Below are 20,344 nucleotides of genomic sequence, written 5' to 3'. Positions count from 1 at the left end.
GAACGAGTATCAGACTTTAACAGAGCAAATAAGACAAAGATAAGGAAACAGAAACAGCAGCCGTTAGCAGAGCAAATTCTACATTAGAGCTTCCAATCATAAGGTTTTTCAGATCTAAGGTGCAAAGATAGACGTGAAGATGCACAAGGAAGGAAAGGAAGAAAAAGAAAAAAACAGAGACAAGCATTCTTAAAAGTTAATTCCCTGGACAATACATACATAAATATGGACACCAAACAGTAAATTAAACACTATTCGTGTCATTTCTTGCTGAATTCTCATTTATTTTTCAGCGTCAATCATTCCCCGCCTCACAGCTCAGAGTTGGCAGCAGGACTCGATCAGATTCTTATCGATGCATTCTGCCAGCGAAGCTCCCAGTAAAGAGCACTTTGTGATCAGGGTTACCCTCCCAGAAGCTCTGGGCAGGCAAAAGCAACTCTATCAGCATGTGTGTGCGTCAGAAGCATTATTGTGTCAGAGCTTACAGAGTAATCTTTCAGACACAGAACACTCTGTTTAAGGACAGCGCTGGTCCAGCCCAGATTACCGTGTCTCCTGTCAGAGCGCGGTATTGTTGCTTCACAGATTACCCTCTTACTGCCTTACACCGCCGGGCTCCGTGCATTTATCTAGAGGGAGACAAACATTGATTTCTTCTCTTTCCTTTCTTTTCTTTTCTTCCTTTTGCATTCATCCCGAGCTTGTTTAAAAACACTCCAAACCATTTGCAGTCATTTGGGCCACACAGGATCGAAGCACGGCGTCTCTAAGAGGAGGAGGTTGTCTTCTTTTCCACATGTGCATTGTTGGGCTTTTTGTCCTGAGAGCCTGTGGCGGTTACTTAAGAAATGATGTGTAAATTAGAGGCTCTTGACAACATTTGAAAAAAAAAAAAAGACGAAAATAATCATTGTTGAAGCAGAGAGATGAACTGGATTTCAGCAACTCTGAAGAATGGTGTTATGGTGTTTTTCCCCCCTCTTTTCCCTCTTTTCTGTCTTCTCAAACCCCAGCTGGTCCAGGCGGATGGACACCCTTCCTGGTTCTGGTTCTGCTGGAGGTTTCTTCCTGGTTCTGGTTCTGCCAGAGGTTTCTTCCTGAGTCTGGTTCTGCCAGAGGTTTCTTCCTGAGTCTGGTTCTGCCAGAGGTTTCTTCCTGGTTCTGCCAGAGGTTTCTTCCTGAGTCTGGTTCTGCCAGAGGTTTCTTCCTGAGTCTGGTTCTGCTAGAGGTTTCTTCCTGGTTCTGGTTCTGCTAGAGGTTTCTTCCTGAGTCTGGTTCTGCCAGAGGTTTCTTCCTGAGTCTGGTTCTGCCAGAGGTTTCTTCCTGAGTCTGGTTCTGCCAGAGGTTTCTTCCTGAGTCTGGTTCTGCTAGAGGTTTCTTCCTGAGTCTGGTTCTGCCAGAGGTTTCTTCCTGGTTCTGCCAGAGGTTTCTTCCTGGTTCTGGTTCTGCCAGAGGTTTCTTCCTGGTTCTGCCAGAGGTTTCTTCCTGGTTCTGGTTCTGCCAGAGGTTTCTTCCTGGTTCTGGTTCTGCCAGAGGTTTCTTCCTGTTAAAGGGAGTCGTTCCTTTCCACAGTCCCTCAGGCTCAGGGCGGGAGATTGGACTGAAGACAAGTTTCGGTCCAATCTGTTGGTTTCCTTAGCTCGGATATTATTTTTGAATTGGCTCCATAAGAATTAATTGGATTATGATTACAATGAATTGAATTCCAATTGGCTTGAATTGGACTATATTATTTAAGTGCCTTGAGATGACAATTGTTGTAATCTGGCGCTTTATAAATAAAGTTGAATTGAATTGAATTGATAACGCCCCAATTTTGCCAAGACCCCAAAGCAACCACTCACCTGAAAGACTAGAAGGAAATTACTAACAACAAGCCAGAGCACCTGCCCAGGAATGACTTAAAAACATTCAGAGGGGGGGAGATGGCAGGAAAGGAGGGTCCTGCTTTCAGCTTCCCTTTTATCCCTGTTGTTTCGTTCGTGTTTGTTTGTTTCTAAAAAGGACTTGACCCAGACAGAGAGCAAATTACAGTGGTGGTCTCAGAAAGGCAGACGACACGGACCGGTCATGCACAAACACATAAGCTGCAAACTTTGAGCTGGAACATTAAAAAACAAGCAAGAAAACACACAACGGATGGAAAAGTGGACGGATGGATGGACACTGACCTCAGCCACAAGAGAGAGAAATAACCGTAGAATTGATTTGTCTTTTATGTCTCAGTTGGTTTTCTGATGCAGCACAACAACTTAATACCTCCGGAAACTTGTCCATCATAGAGGATATTATGTGGGAATTTTATTTTTGTCAAAGATACATGATAAACTGAAATAAAATAAATTGTGATTTAATGTTTGATCGTTGGCTTTCACATCATAGATTGGATGGAGACCAGTGCTGGAATGAAAAAATGCAGGAAAACTCTAAAATGTTACATCCCATAGTAGTCAGCAGATATTCAAAGCATACAAAATATCCCTTTTGGCTCATCTTACTGATATGAAAGCATTCTGACCTGTAAATGTTGTTGTGAGAATTGCAGCCTATGCTCTTTTGACACTTGTATATATTGTTCATGGCTAATAGTACCTTGACAGGTTTTACCCATGCTATGTATTCCTTGGGCTACAAAGCTTAAGGTATTTACCGTAAAGTCCAGACGATAAGCCGCTACTTTTCTCCCAGGCTTTGAGCACCACGGCTTATAATACGGTGCAGCTAATGTATGTTTTTTTTCTTATTTTGTCTCGTAACATTAGACCAATAAAATTAACGAATAGTTCACAGCGGTCCAGTGAAATTGTACGATGAATCAAACACACTTACACCACTAAATGATTGTAAATCGGTCATTTTTACTCACCCTCAACATGGGAAACAAACAAAGAAATGCATATGATGCATTTCATAAACTGAAGAAGATGACTTTGATGGTTTTAGCGCGCAGGAGGAAGATGAAGAAGGCGATCAATGACTTTTCCTGGTAGGCTACTGTCTTTTTTTTCCTTCTTACCAGCCGTGTTAGAGGGAAAAAAAAGCATTTACGCCACTATTTGTGTGTTACTGATTGGTGTTTAAGTTAAAACTATTGATGTTACAGGCACTGTGCAGAGGAAAAAGCATTTGCAGCATGTATTTTCTTATGTCACCATAAGCATTAAATTAAAAATCCTCACATGTAACATCTTTCTGTGTAAATATCTATTAAAATGTGGACATCCGCTTATAATCCGGTGCAGTTTATACAAGCACAACATGGATTTTCCTCTTAAAATGAGAGGGAACGGTTTATATAGTCCAGAATTTACGGTATCTATAGCCTAAACACAAAAGTTTGGAACATGCAGCGTTGTTGGCATCTTCTTTCAGCCCTTTGTTTGGTAATGAGTTACTCCCATGGTTTGCCAACTGCTATGAACTAAAACAGAAGTGCACTTTACTGTACTCAGGTCCCAGAATGACGTGTGAGCTTCGATGCTAATAATGTACAAATAAGATAAACATAAAGACCACGGCTGTCAAAAAGTTCTGTGTAGAACCTTTTCAGAACAACATGAGGTCCACTGTAAAATCTGCTGGTTAAAGACAGCATGTTATATATGTTCTTCCATTGCCTCCTTTGTCCTATATTACAACCCCAGTTCCAAAAAAGTTGGGAAACCATTTAAAATGTCCAGTTAAACAAAATGTGATGCTATGCAGAACTCAAAACCAATATCCTATTTGCTATAGAACATAGAAAACATCAAATGTTGAAAGAGAGGCATTTCACCATTTCATGAAGCACATTAGCTCATCTTAAAGCTGACAAGCAACATGTCTCAAAATGAGTTGTGACAAGGCTGTGCAGCATCCCCTCTTCTTTTAACAACAGTGCATAAACATCTGGAAACTGAGGAGAACGTTGTGCCACATTCGTCTGACTGCCAGTCCGGTACTTCTAATATGAAGCCATGCTGTTGTATTACAGGCTATATGCAGATTAGTATTGTCTCGCTGAGAAATACAAGCTCTTCGAGGATGAAGATGTTGTCTGAATGGGAGAATTGTAGCTATACATACTTTTCAGCACAAATTATGCCTTTTCGACAGTCCAAGTTGCCAATTCTACAGGAATAAATGCACCCCCAAACCACCTGATACGGGCTTTAGAACTTAGCAATGATAACAAGCCAGAGGGTGACTTCTTTAGTCCTGAGGAAACAGCATTTACTAAAATAATTCTCTGTACTTTGACCACAAAACACTTTTCAGCTTCGCCTCGGTCCATTTTAAAAGAGCTTTGGCTCAGAGAAAACAGAGGTGCTTCTGGACCACGTGCTCCTTCTTTAGCTTTAACCTGAATTGGTGGATAGCAAGGCACGCTAGGTTCAAAGACATTCATTTCTGGGGCTCATGCAGCGATTTCCATGACAGAACAATGCCTGTTTCAAAAGCAGTGCAGCGTGGGGGGGGGGCAAGAGATCACAGGCATCCAATAGTGATTTTCTGCTAAAGCAGAGGACCAAAAGATGACGTCAGATTGTCTGGCTCTTTCGATAATATTATATACTGAGAATTAAGGAATTCTCAAAGTGGAAAACAGGTTTTTAAAGATTAATGAACCTCTGCCTTTTCTTTTTTTTTTGCTTTTGAAACTTATTTGGAAATGTGTCTGTACAAACGCTGCAAGTCAAGGACATGCTGCCACCCATTTAGCCTTCACTCTGAGAGCACCAAACAAGCAGCAGATAACATCTGCAAGCCACAACAAAACAGCTGGTGGAATTATGAAAACACAATCTGATCCCACGAAATCTTCATCTTGACACTGTCAAGAACATTGAGTGTACTTCTCCACCAGATGGAGGGGCAAGGAGAGCCTCATCTTCTGGCAAGAAGCCTGAGGAAGAGATGTAAAGCCTTGAAAGAGTATACACAGCTGTCAGCTTTACCAAATAACATAAAATGTGCTCATTAACATGTGGAAAGTGTCTCCTTTTTCTTATGCAGGATTTGTCTTTAATTTGTCTAAGACTCTAAACAAGTAAAGCTTTTCTTTATCTTTAGGCATGACTGAACCGAGCTATGGACTAAAATACAAGTTCTGTCCTTGACAGAAACTTTTTCAATTTGTCCCCCTACCTCCCGTCCTCACAGAGACACAAAAATATCCACATCGAGGCATTTACAGGCAAGCAAACACACTTACACTAACCCGTGTCTTATGGAGAGTACCGTGACACATACAGCTCCACAAACAGAGATGGATGGAGATCAACTTGTGTTATTCCTGGCTGTCTGTCAGGACGTGTTATGAATAAAGATGGCAGCACAACGACTGAGCAGCTGTTCATTTGTCCTAATGGAAAGTATTCTGTGACATGGCCCTAAAGATTTTCTCTGACAGGGAACACACATAACAGCAGCCCATCACATTAAACCTCCCCAAACAAGACTATTTTGACAAGCCTGCCACAGAGCCATTTGTTGTCTGTCTTCTTGGGTTTTAGTTACTTTCCCACCATCTCTTTTTAGCGTGTTGATGCATTTCCTGTCTCTTTGTAAAGCAGAAAGTCAAAGCTGGTGAATCCTAAAACATCTGAAAGATGACTCACGTACACAAATCCAAACACGGTGATGCGCCTTGAACACATCATCTCATAAAATATTCAAAATCTTTAATTCTCTGCATGATGGAGCACGAGTATTTCTAGCCTCTCTGTAAAACTATAAAGAAGTAAATGCACCAAAGCCAGTGTGGTGTCACCCTGCAGTTTACGAACCACAGCTTTGAAGCCTCAGGTTTCATGGACAGACGATGCCACCTGAAGACTTTAGTAGACACAAGCAACATGCCTGGATGGAGCTGACTTAAAAGTCAAATCTAGAAAGAAATGCCCTGAGTTGAGCATGAACCATGAAGATTTTTAGAAGCTTGCCATGTATCTGCTTTTAAGCAGCTTGATCCGTGATAGGCTGAGATGTAGCAGAAAGTCTGTAACAAGGCACAGTTATGCATACAATCACAACTTACTTCTCTGTGTAACATCCCCACTTGCTTTTTAATCCTGCATACACTAAATGTACCTGGAGATTGTATTAGCTTACCTTTGTCTTTAATAAATTAGCTTTAGCTTTAGCTACATTAGCTTCTGTGCACACTGTTTCCAAAACTAGTTTTTCTGACATCCAGCAAATATGCCTTTTTGATTTTATTTTCAAATGTTGCATCAATTATATTTGTGAAAAAAAGGAAAATAATGATAAATGATATTATGATATACAATAAACATAACACTGCGCAGAAGGAAAATAGTTAGTCCTATGAGCTTGTGTTATATTTTCCAGCACAATACATTTATTTCAGCAAATGTCATGCTGCAGGAATATGACCTAAAATAGTCTTTTACACATAATCTGGTTCCTCCACAGTCTTTATTGAGAAATTGTGGTGTGAAGATGCAACGCACTGAACAGAATTAGTGCGTAATACTCTTCAAGGGTTACTTGTTTTTATTTTACATTCTACTTGTACACTTATCAAACTTTGGATGATGAATAACTGAGCAAATTAAACAAAATTGCATTTTTTTTACAAACATGATTAGCTTGTGTTATAATCTAACAAGTGGAATTAATTCAGAGCAAAGCTGAAAGATAAAATCTCAAACTGCAATATGTTCAAGGACATAATCTATATCAGCACATGGTACGCTATCCTCTATCCTGTCCCTGAATTTGAACATCAGTCTATGTCAAATAAAACCACGACATGCGCACAGATACACTTCATAGCATGCCTCTACAGCCAGCCTTTGTAACATGCCTTTAACCTAACACACCACAGAAATCCTTTCTCATTCCTCCCTTTTAGTGGCAGAGATTTCTGGCCAGCTATGCCACCGTATCACCTTGGGTAAAGCGCTGTGTGTATCTTGGAACTGGTGAAGCAATCATGCAAAGCGTGGACTAATCCATGACACCCGTGAGCCATCCCCCAAGACAGACCTGTACTGACAGGGCCCTGCAGCCCTATGCCTGGTGCTACACCCATCACCACTAACGTCTTTATCTGGGGGACTGATGAATTGCAGGTGGGCATATTTCCCTGGTCATCACAGAGGAGACAGTGGAGAAAGAGAAAAAAAGAGGGAAATACAGATAGCAAGACAGGTTATAAGCCAGAGTGCTAAACCAGATGAGAAGAAAAAAAATATATAGGGACTTGGCTGTCAGGGATTTTGAGTGACAGGAGCGATAAGGTCCATCATGGTCTTATTATGAGGAGCAGGGTGGAAATAGGATATAAGCCCAGTCAGACATGGTGCGGAATTAACAGAGTCAGGGAGGAGAAGAGATGAGATGAGCAGCACAAGTGCAGAGGAGGGGAATGAAGCACAGTTCAGTGTACTGAGGGACGAGGAAGAATGAAAAGGGACAGCGGGAGACATGAAGGGCAAAACGTGTTTGTCAATGTCTGCTCTGATTTGGCATCCAATGGTAAAGAAAGAAAAACGGCATCACTAGAAGCCTAACAATCAAAGAAAGACTTTAATATCAAGTTCAACACATTAGAAAATCCTAAATGTGCTGCATCTAAGTGTATAAAGATGATAAAATCCATCTGTGATTAGCAGATAAAAGTCTTTTTTAATAAAATATGTCATATGACAGCATTTTCTTTTTCTTATTTCACTCAAATGGGACAAAATAGAAAAAAATATCCCATGTACGTAAATTAAATAGGCTATTATTATTTGTTTAAGGTTTTATCTTTTATCTAAGATTGTAAGCAAAGGCTTCTGACTAATTTTTATTCAGCCTTTATTTAAGCAGGAAAAGCCTCATTGAGATTAAAAATCTCTTTTTCAAGAGTGTCCTGGCCAAGAGCCGGAGATACAGAGAGAAACATTTACAGACAGACATGTCAACACATACAAACTGACTGATGCATAAAGTTTGAATCAGAAAATCAGGCAGAACATGTACAAACAGATGTATCAGCCTCCAGGTCATCCAGCACTTTTTTAAAAGCCTCCAATGGGACCATGTCGTGAAGTTTCAACTCTTTTTGCTGTTTGTTCCAGGCTAAGAGAGCAGCTACATAAAAGCTTCTTTCCCCATCTCAGTCCATACCCCTGGAACTGAAAATAATAATAAAAAAATCCTGTGAACGAAGGCTATAAGGCCCTGGAGTCTCCGGATGGAGGAAGTTTGATGTAAAATTAGCGATGAACCTCAGAGTCTCGTCATACAGTCGGAGGCATGCATATGAAAAACATCACCATCATCCAAAACTGACACAAAGGTTGCAGCAATCTCTTTTTGGATTCAAATGAAAGACAAGATTTAATCCTGAAATAAAAACCCAGCTTCAATTTCAGCCTGTTTGCCAGATGATGAACATGGAGGGTGAAATCAAGAAGAAAAGATTATGTGATATATATACTTTCAGGTTGTCACCTGAGCTCATTTTTCTTTAGACCTGACCAATCGAAGCAAACCCAGAGTCAAATCCAGGCCGTGGCTTTTATTTTGGCCACCACTGTATTTACTCCACTGACTATTACATTACATTCAAAACTGAGGAAAATTAATACATATCTTTATATCATAACCTACGGTAAACCCTTTTCAGAAGCTCAGCTCCACACCTTTGAAAATTAAAATAAAAGGATGTAATTTATTTTCAGTTCTTTAACTTGAAGAATAAATTCAATAACTTCAGTGCAGGAATACAAAATAAGAAGAAGAGGAACAGATTCCCCGCTGGGTGATCTAAGGAGTTGAGTGCTGGTTTGAAGCAGACTTTGCAAGCTATGAATAGCTATCTGAATGCATAAAGCTGTGGTAGGTAAGTCTGAGGAAAAGCAGGGGCTCCCTAAGTAGGGATTGTGTTAGCTGAATCCAAACAAAATCTCTACTTATAAAACCCAGCAGCAACAGAGCACATAATGAATAACAACAGGAAGGAAGATATGCACAGAAAATGCATGTGTGTTCAGTTCTGTTTCGTTGCATATTTCTAAGATGCTCCATGTTCTGCCAATCCTTTCAGTCCTCTCCCTTTCTCTACTTGACTTCAGCTCACAAGCTGAAAGACAAACTTTGAAAGCGACATCTTGTCTGCAGGAGATGGTGGTTTCCAAAATAGAAAACTTGGAGAAAGACAAGCCGATTAACCTGAACGAGGGAATTTTGGAAAGTTCATTGAAAATATCAAAGTATTTGGCTGAATAATTAATATTGTGAAAGCCTGGAAGCTGTCGACACAAGCTCAGTATCCATATACACTCACAAAGGCACTCACAACGTCATCCGAGGGGGTCAGAGAAGATTCATGGGCAGGTTGGAAGGCAGTCAGGGACAGCAGAGGGTAGAGGATTTATACAGGAGCTTAACGTCTTCAAACACGTTTTCAGACACTTGTTTTATAAAAGCTCCATTTCTCCACACAGTTAAACGGATCTCCTCCCAGTGAGAAATGAGAACATTAACGGGGACATGGACATGGTGCACTCTGCAAGGCCCTGCCGAGCCCTCTGAGCTGTAACATTTCACATCTGAGCTGCGCTCCTTACAAGCTCCCCTGACACCTCAATGCATCATGGGAGGACTGTAAGGGGGGGCTGGCTGGGGCAAAGTGCCATGTGTCTCAAAGCTTGACAACAGCTGGGGGCATTTCCATTAAAAATAAAGAAATAAAGAAATGAAAAAAACAGCGTTATAACTGCTCCTCTCGACCAGACCTCATTCTTTCTCCCCAGTTTTCTCACCTCCAGCAGTGAAAAGCAGGAATGAAACAGCCAAAGTGGCAAGTTTTGACAAATCCATCACGGGTCGGCACAAATCGTCAATAACTGCAGTTGTATATGATTTTTGCCCATGTTATACTTGGTAGTGTGACATGCAGGTATCAGTTTAGCTTAAATTCCAACCCATTCCTTCAGGCCTGGCTGTTTAAACAAATGCTCTCAACACTTTGAGTCTAATTATTATGCAAAGCGTTCTTGCCTCTGCCACCATAAAACCAGGGCATGCCTCATTCTTTCACAAACAACGACATATAGATCTACATAAGAGAAAGCTAAAGGTCATACCGGTGCAGACGAGTCCTTGAATGAGTCCTTGTGCATGAACTATGCAAGCAGGAGTATGATTAAGGGTAACTATGTGTGACACAAGTGACTAAACAAAAAGAAGAGAACCAGTAAAGTAAAGCAAGAGGAGCAAGTTGAATTTAAGACAATATTTTTCAATTAAACAAAACTGGCTACATCCTCAGGGCATCATAAAAATGCCAAAGCTTTATTCTATGCCAAAACCTTTCGAGATGTACACAAGTAAACCCACCAAATGAAGGTTTGCAGATATAGTAACGTGGTCCTCCCCTAATCTTCCAGTTATTGCAGCATTTGTAGTTTTCTGAGGTGGTGGTGCATCATTTTAACACATCGTGAAACACCGCCACACACGGTTCTGTACAATAATGTTCCACTAACAATCTGAGGTATAAATACATGAATAAATACATTTCATAAAGAGCATTAACTGTTTTTGGCTCCAGATTGACTTTTTTTTTTAAATATTGAGTCCATCTTTTGCTCAGATCAAGGTTGTCCTGGTTTACTGAGTTATTCTTTTGATCAATCTTCAGCTACTGTCATTAAAAATGACCAGTTTCACATTATTCTGACTTTTAAATGCAATAGAAAAAAGGGAAAGTAGTATTGCCCATACTTAAAACCACATTCATCAACTGAATTCAAAGAAAATAAATGTAAAACCAAAATAGTTTCCAGTTTTTTCTAAATGGGTTTAGCTATTGTCAGTATAATACCGTTTTTTCCAGGTTTTATATATCATATTGTCCAGAAAATAACTGATGAAATAACCTTGACTAAAACAGTTCTCGAGTCCACACAATATGTCTCAATAATCAAGTCAATTTGTTAGAAATCCTTATAACCAGGAGACATTAAGCTCTGCTGATGTGTCCTGAGTCCTTGACGAAAAAGAGCACATCAATTAGCCCTAAGAGCCTGACCTTTCACTTCCCTGGAGGGGTAAACAAGTACACTTTTCACACAATCATGTCTGTTAAAGCTGCATGTTAGTGACCAAGAAATTAACACGAAGACGCAATAATCAGAAGCTGAGAGGAGGAAAAAAACACAGAATGTTTCTCACCAGCGGATGTGTGAACTCAGGGGCATGGTCGTTTTTATCTGTGATGGTAATGGTAGCCGTCGCTGTTCCTGTTAGGCCCACCTCACTTCCTGCCATGTCCTTGGCCACGATTTCTAATTCGTACGTTGTGGTTGGCAGCGTCTGGAGAATAAGCACATAGTGGTTCTGAGTTTAAAACATGTTTGGAGAGAAAACAGGCAAATATGAAAAGTAGAGACACAAACAAGCACAAATATCCCTTTTATAGGAAGGAACCGTCCCGTCTAGCAGAGGCCAAAACGCAACATTAGAAGAACCCATTTTACCCGAGATGCAACAATAAATGTTTGTTCACAGTATCACAGACGCTAAAAGAAGAATTTAGCTCAGCAGAGGCCGAAATAACATACTTAACAAAAACTATATAAGCATTAGGGAGGTAACCAAACCAAAACAAAAGTAAAAGCAATTATTCACTTCCCTAACGAACCAAAGCAAGAGAAAAAGAGAATAAGAAAGAAATGGCAGCTGACCCCTGTGAGTTGACCCCTGAAAGACATGATTAACAAATAACAGTGACTGCTCGGGAGAAAGGGGGGGGGGCATCCATCCTGGTAGCTCTATCATCTCAGAGCCAATCCTCATCTGGTCGCCATTCTCCACGCCAATCCCACCCGCTTCCTGCACACTGCAATTTCCATATATGACTGCACAAACAACGCCTGTGACAAATCGTTTTAATATGATGGAAAAATCATCATTCGATAATGACGAGTAATTTCGGTGATTATATTAACTCACCCAGAGAAAAGGGATGATCATCTAAATGCTTTACATTTCTGTCAGAACCTTTAACAGAGCCTGAGATGAACATCAAGTAGATTGGATGAGAAGAAAAATCTAAATCATGCTGTAAGTTAATACTTTTATGCTCACATTCCAGTGCTAAAAGCTCAGAAAAACACAGCTCTGATAATTCCTACGAGCAAAAACAAAAAAGGGTGGTAAGTATAAGAAAAACTGATTTCCTTTCATCAACGCTCTGAGGCAATAAAGATCAAGGTTCGTATGCTCTGCTTGAACTCAAAATACTTCCCCTAATATAATCTGTGACATCATATTTCAAGCTGTGGTCTTTCTTCTGCTTTTTTTTCTTTACATTTATGTTTCAGCCTTGATTCCACAAAGGTTTGGAGGCTGTGTAAAATCTAAATTATACAGAATGCAATGGTTTCTAAATAAACCAATATCGTATTCTCAGTTCAAATGTTGAAAGTGAGACATTTTACTGTTTCAGGAAAAATAATATTAGCTCATCCTGAATTTTATGGCAGCCATGTTTACTACTGTTTAGCATCCAATCTTCTTTTTGACAAGAGTCTTTCAACATCTGATAACTAAGGAGACCATTATTGGACCATAAAGAGAGGAATAACGTCCCTTTTTTATCTGATATAAGATTCCAGTTGCTCAGTTTTCACATTTGTCTAATTTTGAGTTTCCATGAGCTCCATGTCTTCAGTTTGTGAAAGGTTTGGACTGTAGGTGTAGGTACCAGATGTGCTCGGGTAGCCAGATGTGCCACTCGTAAAAAACTTTTTTTTCAATACAAAATGTATTTGGAAACTGAGCTAATCATGTCAGCATTTCTATAAAAGTCACACAAGAACCAGCTAAGAAAACATAAAGTAGTGGGTTTACGTTTATCCCACTATTTACATTTTATGAATGAAGTATTTTTTGCCAATATGAGGTTATTTAATAGAAACTCCAACTTTATTACAAACTACATTTTGTCCCATTTCATAAGAATCAGATGAGCTCGGGGGTCAAGTCCCTTTCGAAAGATAAAGCTGGATTTCTTTGTAAAAGCCGTCCATGTTTCGTACAAAGAGCCGCGAAAACGACTTCAATAGATTGTTTTTTTACTACTTCAGTAAGTTGTCCGGACCAATCACATTCCCTTACGTCACCGTGCCAACGTCCAGCCAATCATAGACTGTGATGTCACCAACAGGCGCAGGGCCCCGAGCACATCTGGTAAGCCCGAGCAGATCTGGTGCCTACACAGGCCATGGGGTTTAGCATTGCTTTGCTGAAAAATAAAAAGCTGTCCCTGGACAGAGACATTACCTGAACAGAAGCACATGTTGCTCTCAAACCTTTGCATACCTTTCAGTACTGATCCTTTTTCAGATGTGCCTGTTCCACAGGTTCAAATGTACCCAAAACCTTTTGAACTGAATGCTGACAAAAAGCTAAACTTTATAAGTTGTAACAACTTCTTCTCGCTGTTTCTTTTTAGAATCAATTCCTTATCTGGCCTTTTGTTGCTCCCTCCAAACAGTTTAATGACATATGTTGACGCTATCAAATTGAAGATGAGCCAATATCTTTATGAAATAGTAATGAGGAATATTAGAAAGTAAAGCATAATTACAAACTATGTAGTGTACAATAATTAGTAGAAGCAGACAGGTACACAATGTGAAAATGTTGTAACACTGACCATAGCTGCTTTCTCACTGCAGCCCTCCTAAAAACATCCTAAATCACTGAATAAATTGGTTCGACTGGAGCCGGTGGAGCATAGAGCAGAGAACTGACCAGAGACTTCCCGCCAATACACTGTCTGTGTACCGATGATGTTTGGACAGAAGAGGTGATGGATGTGGGAATGCTGACGGAACAAAGCTCGATACATTTGGTATTAATGCCTACAAAATGGTGCAGAGGATGTGTTTAATATTGATCCTTTTCATAGGAATGCACAGAGTTTCGTTCTGTGCTTTTACAATGTGTAAAAAGCATGTGTGGAGGAGGAAGCTGCAGGAGAGCAGCACCAGGTGAGTTATTAGCACACCGCCATCCACTTGTCTGATCACTCTTCCCTTTTAACAGCGTGCTGGACCTGGAGAGAGTGGAGCAGACAGACCTGTGAGGAAAAGGCCTGAGAAAGACTCCACTCGGCCTGTATGGTCTGTCTGAAATAAAATAACTGACAAACCGTCCTAAATCTCCAAGTTTGCTTCCTGAAAGAACCTGCGGTGGCATTTTAGGTAGAAACCATGTCATTTACACCTAAAATATTCCCACATCCAGTAGATTTCGCACTGGATTGAATGCATGTCCTATTCACAAAAGCTTAGTTCTTACCACAGTCTGGGACTGATTTGAACTTCTGCTACAAGAACATCTTCTTTTATATGTTTTCAACAGATAATAAGCAAAAGTCCAAAAGTAAAGTGTTCAATTGTCCTTTTATCAAATGTCGAAAACAGGTTAAATTCAGCTAAGCAAAGATTTCCTTATGGGGGGATTTTCTGAAAACTGAAAAGCAAACAGTCAAATTAAGATGTGCAATCCATTTTCTGGCCCGTCAGCATCTGTAATTTATAGAACAACTGGAGCAATATAGCTTCCTATACTGCAAGAGGACGGCGTTTATAATGATCCCAGCAGAAATAACTTGTGCTCATAATTCACCCTTAATAGAAATGTTAACTCTTGTGTATAAATAACGGGGGGAAGTGGGTGGTAAAGTCAACATTTATTTAACCACTGCAGTTTTTTCTTCCACCCTTCTGGGGGTGTTAACTGTCACATGCTTAGTAAATTTCATCCATTTGCTTTAACTGAGAACGCTGCAGGTCTCTCCTGCTTTGTGGATTCACCTTGGAGTGCATGTTTAGTTCTCCTCTCATCATAACCCGGCGTAAAACATTAAAAAAGCAACAAAATCCATTCGCTGGGATTACATACTTATGAAGCAATTCTGCTGCGATTTGCTAGACTGAATAAAAAGCAACAAAATACTGAAGGAGAAAAACAAATATCAAAGTAACGAAGCTGATAATTTCACCATCACAGGAATTCCTGTCATTTTAAAACAGTGATAAAATAGTACAAGATATGCCATATTTCTGGCACATTTATTCCTCTAAAGGGAGTCACTTTTGAAAATATACATCTGCTTCAGTTGCATTTATATTCATTTGAGATTCTCGGAGAATCCTTCAACCTCCAGCTCTTATTCTCTTCCAGATCACATCACTGATCTTAAGACTGTCAGACAGTCAATCTGATTATTGTTGAATAAATTCTTTTCTGACAGAGAGGTGACCCAGTATCACCTCACTGGCTTCTGTCAGTGAGAGGGCGTGTGTGTCTGTGTGCATTTTGCTCACCTGTTCATCACAGATATTGCTCTAATCAATTCCATGTGAGGCAGGCAACAGGAGATCGATGGATTAAGGGCTAAACAGCTTGAGGCTTATTTCAATCATCACATCAATGAAGGCAGACACTGAAAGAGTGGGTACCAATCTCATTAGAATTTAAAAACACTGTTTTTAAATGACTTTTTAAGTATAAAATGCTTGAGATAATACAGAACATTGTACCATTGTGGAAAATGTTGTAAAAATATATAAATAAACAGCTGGGATTGTCCCTCTTCCTAATCTGCATTCGAGCAGCTTTTCCAGCTGAGATAGTGGGAAGTGCAAAGCCATAAACAGGTGTTTCTATCAATTGTTTGTCACACATAGTGAGTGACAAGGGTGCGCCTCACAAGCAGCTCCTGCGTGATCAAACACAGCCAGATGGTGCTCCACGGACCTGTGAGTTTATTAAACTCATGCACAATCACACCCGAGTACACACATGCCAGCTCTAAGACACACATGTACACCTGTGTGCAGACGTATACTCACGCCCTCCAGCTGGGAAAGAGTAAGGCTCTGGGATAGCTGCAGTCTCAGTGGTGTCTAAACACATTGAGCGTGGCCTCCTCTAGCGACTGACAACGTCTTAATGAGCATTTTCTGAGTCTCAACTCAATTATAAACTCCCTGGCACTACCTGGCCGACAAAGTATGCTCATATTTACTCTGGGCTTGAGTTATAACAACAGGGAATTTTCCCTTCAGGTGTAAGAAAACTACTGGCAAACTGTTGATTGAGATACTCCTGCCTGGAGGCACTTGATTAAACTCGTTAGCAGCCATTCTGTCCGTGGAAAAAACTTTTACAACATTTATTCTGTGTGTTTTAGTTAGAGTCAAATCACTGGCGATACTTTTTCACCGCAGGGGTAAGCAGTAATTTTCCAAGAGGTCACTTGGTAAAAAAGCAAAAAAAAATCCATAATAACTGAATCAGTATTTTGGACAGAAATGGTCTAAAAAGAAAGTAAACTTCAACTTCTGCGTGTTTGATTTCAAGCTTTAGAAAATGCATGTGGTGTTTAGCGAATCAGACTCTTTTGAGAGATCAGAAATAGTGTTAAATTAAACAAAAGGAAGACAAACATCCAAGAGAGAGTCTTGCAAATGCTTCAAAACACGTTGCGTTGAAGCTTGGGCAGTAAAAGTGGAAAAAAAGTTGTCTCTGCTTGCTTTTCTTCCCCTGGATCAGACAGCTGCTAACTAGATTTCCCAAAATGACTCTAATTGGTTGTTGTGGTTGGTTAAGCTGTGTGAATTCGGTTGATTTTCCATACAAACAGGCAATGAGTGGTAATGGTATGATGAATGTTAGTAACAGTTTAAAGTGGCAGGAGGGTTTTTGTGAATGGAGCTAAGCCATTTTTCTGTTTTTGTAGCTCATGAAACAAAGACATCTTCTTGTGTTCGCTGCGTTTTATGCTAGTTCACAGAATCACGCCAGCTGTAAATCATTCTGTTTTGTTTCTTGGTTGTTTTTGAACTTGCATAGCGGCTGTCAAAGGTTTGCTGGAATTATTCTAGTCTGGAGTCAGTGCTTAGTGTTTGTTTTTGTTAACTGGAAGAAATGCTTGCAGACTTAAAGAATTTTTGCAGTTATTGATCATTTGACATCACATTAAAGACGTTTACTTGTATCTTTTTTATACTGCTTAGTGCTTATTGAGAGTTTCTACGCATTGCATAGCTCTGGAATATAACTATGTTCATTACATTTTTAACAGTTTAATTATTTTATGTATGATTTGCATATTTTTGACATGCTCTTTTGCTAAAATAGCAACATAGAAACGTAACATAGGGTCCAAAGAGGCTGTGTGAGGCTGACAGAGTGGTGCGTTAATTTGAATTTTATCACCTAACTACCCAAACTGTATACATACAGAATAAATGCAAAATATTGACTAAAACATTTAAGTTTTGGACCAAATGTGTGAATGACTAAGAAACATTATGCAAGAGGGAGAAAAGTTTGAACAGTTACTGTTAAAGTGACAAAAGGCAAAAGCAAAACTGAGGAGTTTTCAACATCAATGTGATCTTTGGTGAACTCCTCAAAATCACTTTATCCACTTGAATAATTCTAAGTACAGCATAATTGCCTTTGTAAAAAAGTATGTGGGAGAAAAACTAGAAAGCCACAAGGGATTTCACAGAGTGATTGTGTTTGTGAAAGCTGACTTGAAACCGAACAAAGAGCTAATGAAGTCGAGCGTAGCAAATAATATGACAGGCCTTGTTTCAGAGACATCTGATCTGGGAATGACATTTCAGGCTGCCACGTTCTACCTGGAAAGGATTTCATCAAAGCCCCTCGAGTAAGGGCTGATCCCTGGCACAAAGTGAGGAGAAAAGAAAGGATGAGAGAGGGAAATGGAGAGGGATAAGCGAGGAAAGAGACAGTGGGAATGGGAGAGAAATGGAGCAGGCTGACATCTGAGACACCACATTAACTGTCTGAAATGGTGTGATATTATAATCAAATTGGCAGTGGGTTCTTTGTTCCCCTCTGGCCCTGCACTAGTGTTCGCACACACGGCCAAACCACTGCGTATTCCTCAGACGTCTTTTCCAGTGCCTAAATAAATGATGACAGACAAGAAAAGACTTTTTTTTTTTAAAATCCAACAGGACTTCCAATGGTGAGGGTATTTCTACAAGAGCAACATTAATTCTCTCCCCTTCATGCCTTCATCTGTCTTATCGGCCTTCCATTTCTCTCTGGCTGAGAGCTTTTTCTTTTGTTCTTGGCGTTAAACAAGCCCTCTTATTAGCAAAGAACTGTGTTAAAACCTCAGAAACAGGTCTGTTCTTCTCTAATGTAGACTTTCATTTTAAGGATGCACATAAACTGTGGCATACAGCAATGAATCAATACAAGTCAAAGTTTAGTTTGCCGCTATGCCTTGATTGAGAAGGCCTCTTCTTTTGTTTACAGCCATCACTCTCAAAGCTCATTCTGCATCGCTGTGACCTCCACTGACTGACATTTATGAAGCTTCAGGACTGATAGTGTTAACTGCCTCGTTCTGTCAGCTTCAGAGCGAAAAGGACAAAACTCCAGACTCCACTGTGTCCAATGCTAAGAACATTTAGCATTTAGCATTTAGCACGAGAAACAGAGCCCTTCCAAGCACATCTTATTCTACGGTACAGTACAAAAAGTCTGGCTGAGGTCAAGCACACACCGGTGCTTAACTTGCTTAATTTGTGTATTTATGGCGGGAATAAAAAAGTAAATGTTGACGAAACTGCTGAAGTGAATCAGTTCAGCACAATTTCAGTTGACCTCTATGTCACATCATAAATGTCATCACACTAGAAAATATGACATTGTAATGAATGTCAAGAACAAAGCTTTAAACTTGCCTACAGCAATAAAACCAGCTTCTAAAATCTAAAGTATCCAGCTGTTGACAGTTGCTGTGAAAAGGTAACCCACACAGTATGAAGCAGCTATGGATAACACAAATACAGAAATGCATATTGTCTTTCTAATGTTCCTACTTTATGAGCAGTAAATGATTCAATGACGATTCAAATGTAAGCTATATAGCAGCTGTGTTAAGCTACTATTACTCAGCACTTGTTCCATACATTTTGATGTAGTTTTGTTTGTTGTTTTTAATGGAAAAAATGCTAAATTGTCAGTATATTAACACCAGAAGGTTTATAACACATCAGTATGCAGCACAAAGTATAATTTACTTTATTTCTTCCCCGTGGGGATGAGTCGAGGGATAAGAATGAGTTATCATCACTATGGACTAAAAAACTTTAAGAGGCAGTGCTTTGATACGTGAGAAATGACTTCTTAAAAGCACATAATGAGAAGGTGTCAGTAAATGTGTGTCTGTTGCCACCCTGAAAAGCAAAAAGCTGGACCAGCGCTGTGAGTCCAAGGCTCAGCCACTGCTTCTCTGAAGTTAGAGATTAACTCACATCAGAAACTAAATTATTTAGTAATTTGTCAGCTAATCATAACCAAGTAGCGCTTTTTTTCCTTTGTTTTTTGTTCTAAATCCAAACATCATATACTTAAATACAGTTTATGGACAATACAACCAATGTCTGGGTGAAAACCCATGCATTTGTGCTTGTTTCAGCATGGCAGAATGCTCGAAATGACAAGTATTTCAGCTACACTTCTGATGGAAAAGGTAATCTGTAACCAGGAACCAAACAAACTACAGCTAAGTGAAAAGTACAGTTGAGCTGGAAAGGGACCTGACCAGTTTTTGACCTGAGAGAAGCCATGGCTCACCCCACAGATCAACTATTTCTCCTGCGTCAGGACAAAATATTAAACCAACACTTTTGCTTTCTGAACATGTTTCATATATTTATGTTACTGGCCTTTCCAGGCGAGCTATAAGCTTATCTTATTTCTAAATTTGTCCTAGTTGACAGAGGAATGTGAATAAATAGCAGCACCTTTAAATAAAAATGATATACTGGTTTTGACATAATTAGGACAAAGCTCACTGAACAACAGCAGAGGTGTAAATGAGGATATTTCGTCAGCAGATGAGAGTTTGGCAGCCAGAGACTATGTTGACTGTGAATGTAGATAGTTGTTTTTGATCCTTTAATTAAATTAACAGTGTGAGCTCTGCTTTTTGTTCAGTGTTGACTTCCCATTTAAACCCCGACTGATTTATTATGCAGCAGAACTCAGGTTATATAGGTTTTTTCAGTTCTATTTCAGTCATTTCTGTGTTTGAAGTTATTTTCTCGTCGATGCATTTGAGTTAGATTTGTTGGTGATGTAAATCTGTGTAGAGTTATGTCTTTTTTTCCATTATTTCATCCATCATTTAAGTGTCACAGCTATTCAATTGGTGAAAACCGGACTCAAAGCTTTGTACATGCTTGTGCAAACTCTTTGTTGGGGCTTGACAAAAGCATGTCTTCATATCAAAACACTTCTCCTGTGATTTGGGGGCACTATCAGAAACTTT

General features: G+C 39.7%; 1 protein-coding gene across 1 annotated transcript in view; it reads right to left on the bottom strand.

Annotated features, from left to right (window-relative positions):
* The window catches only part of cdh13 (cadherin 13, H-cadherin (heart)), a 345,689-nt gene that overhangs the window by 70,851 nt on the left and 254,494 nt on the right, over nucleotides 1–20,344 (bottom strand). The window contains exon 9 of the mRNA XM_072385388.1: nucleotides 11,179–11,319. Coding sequence (XP_072241489.1) covers nucleotides 11,179–11,319 — 141 coding nt within the window. The remainder of the gene's footprint in view (nucleotides 1–11,178; nucleotides 11,320–20,344) is intronic.

Source organism: Leuresthes tenuis, unplaced genomic scaffold (genome assembly GCF_036924035.1).
Source record: "Leuresthes tenuis unplaced genomic scaffold, fLeuTen1.0.hap1 SCAF_5, whole genome shotgun sequence".
Classification (NCBI taxonomy): Eukaryota; Metazoa; Chordata; class Actinopteri; order Atheriniformes; family Atherinopsidae; genus Leuresthes; species Leuresthes tenuis.
This window is presented reverse-complemented; position numbering and strand designations above follow the sequence as displayed.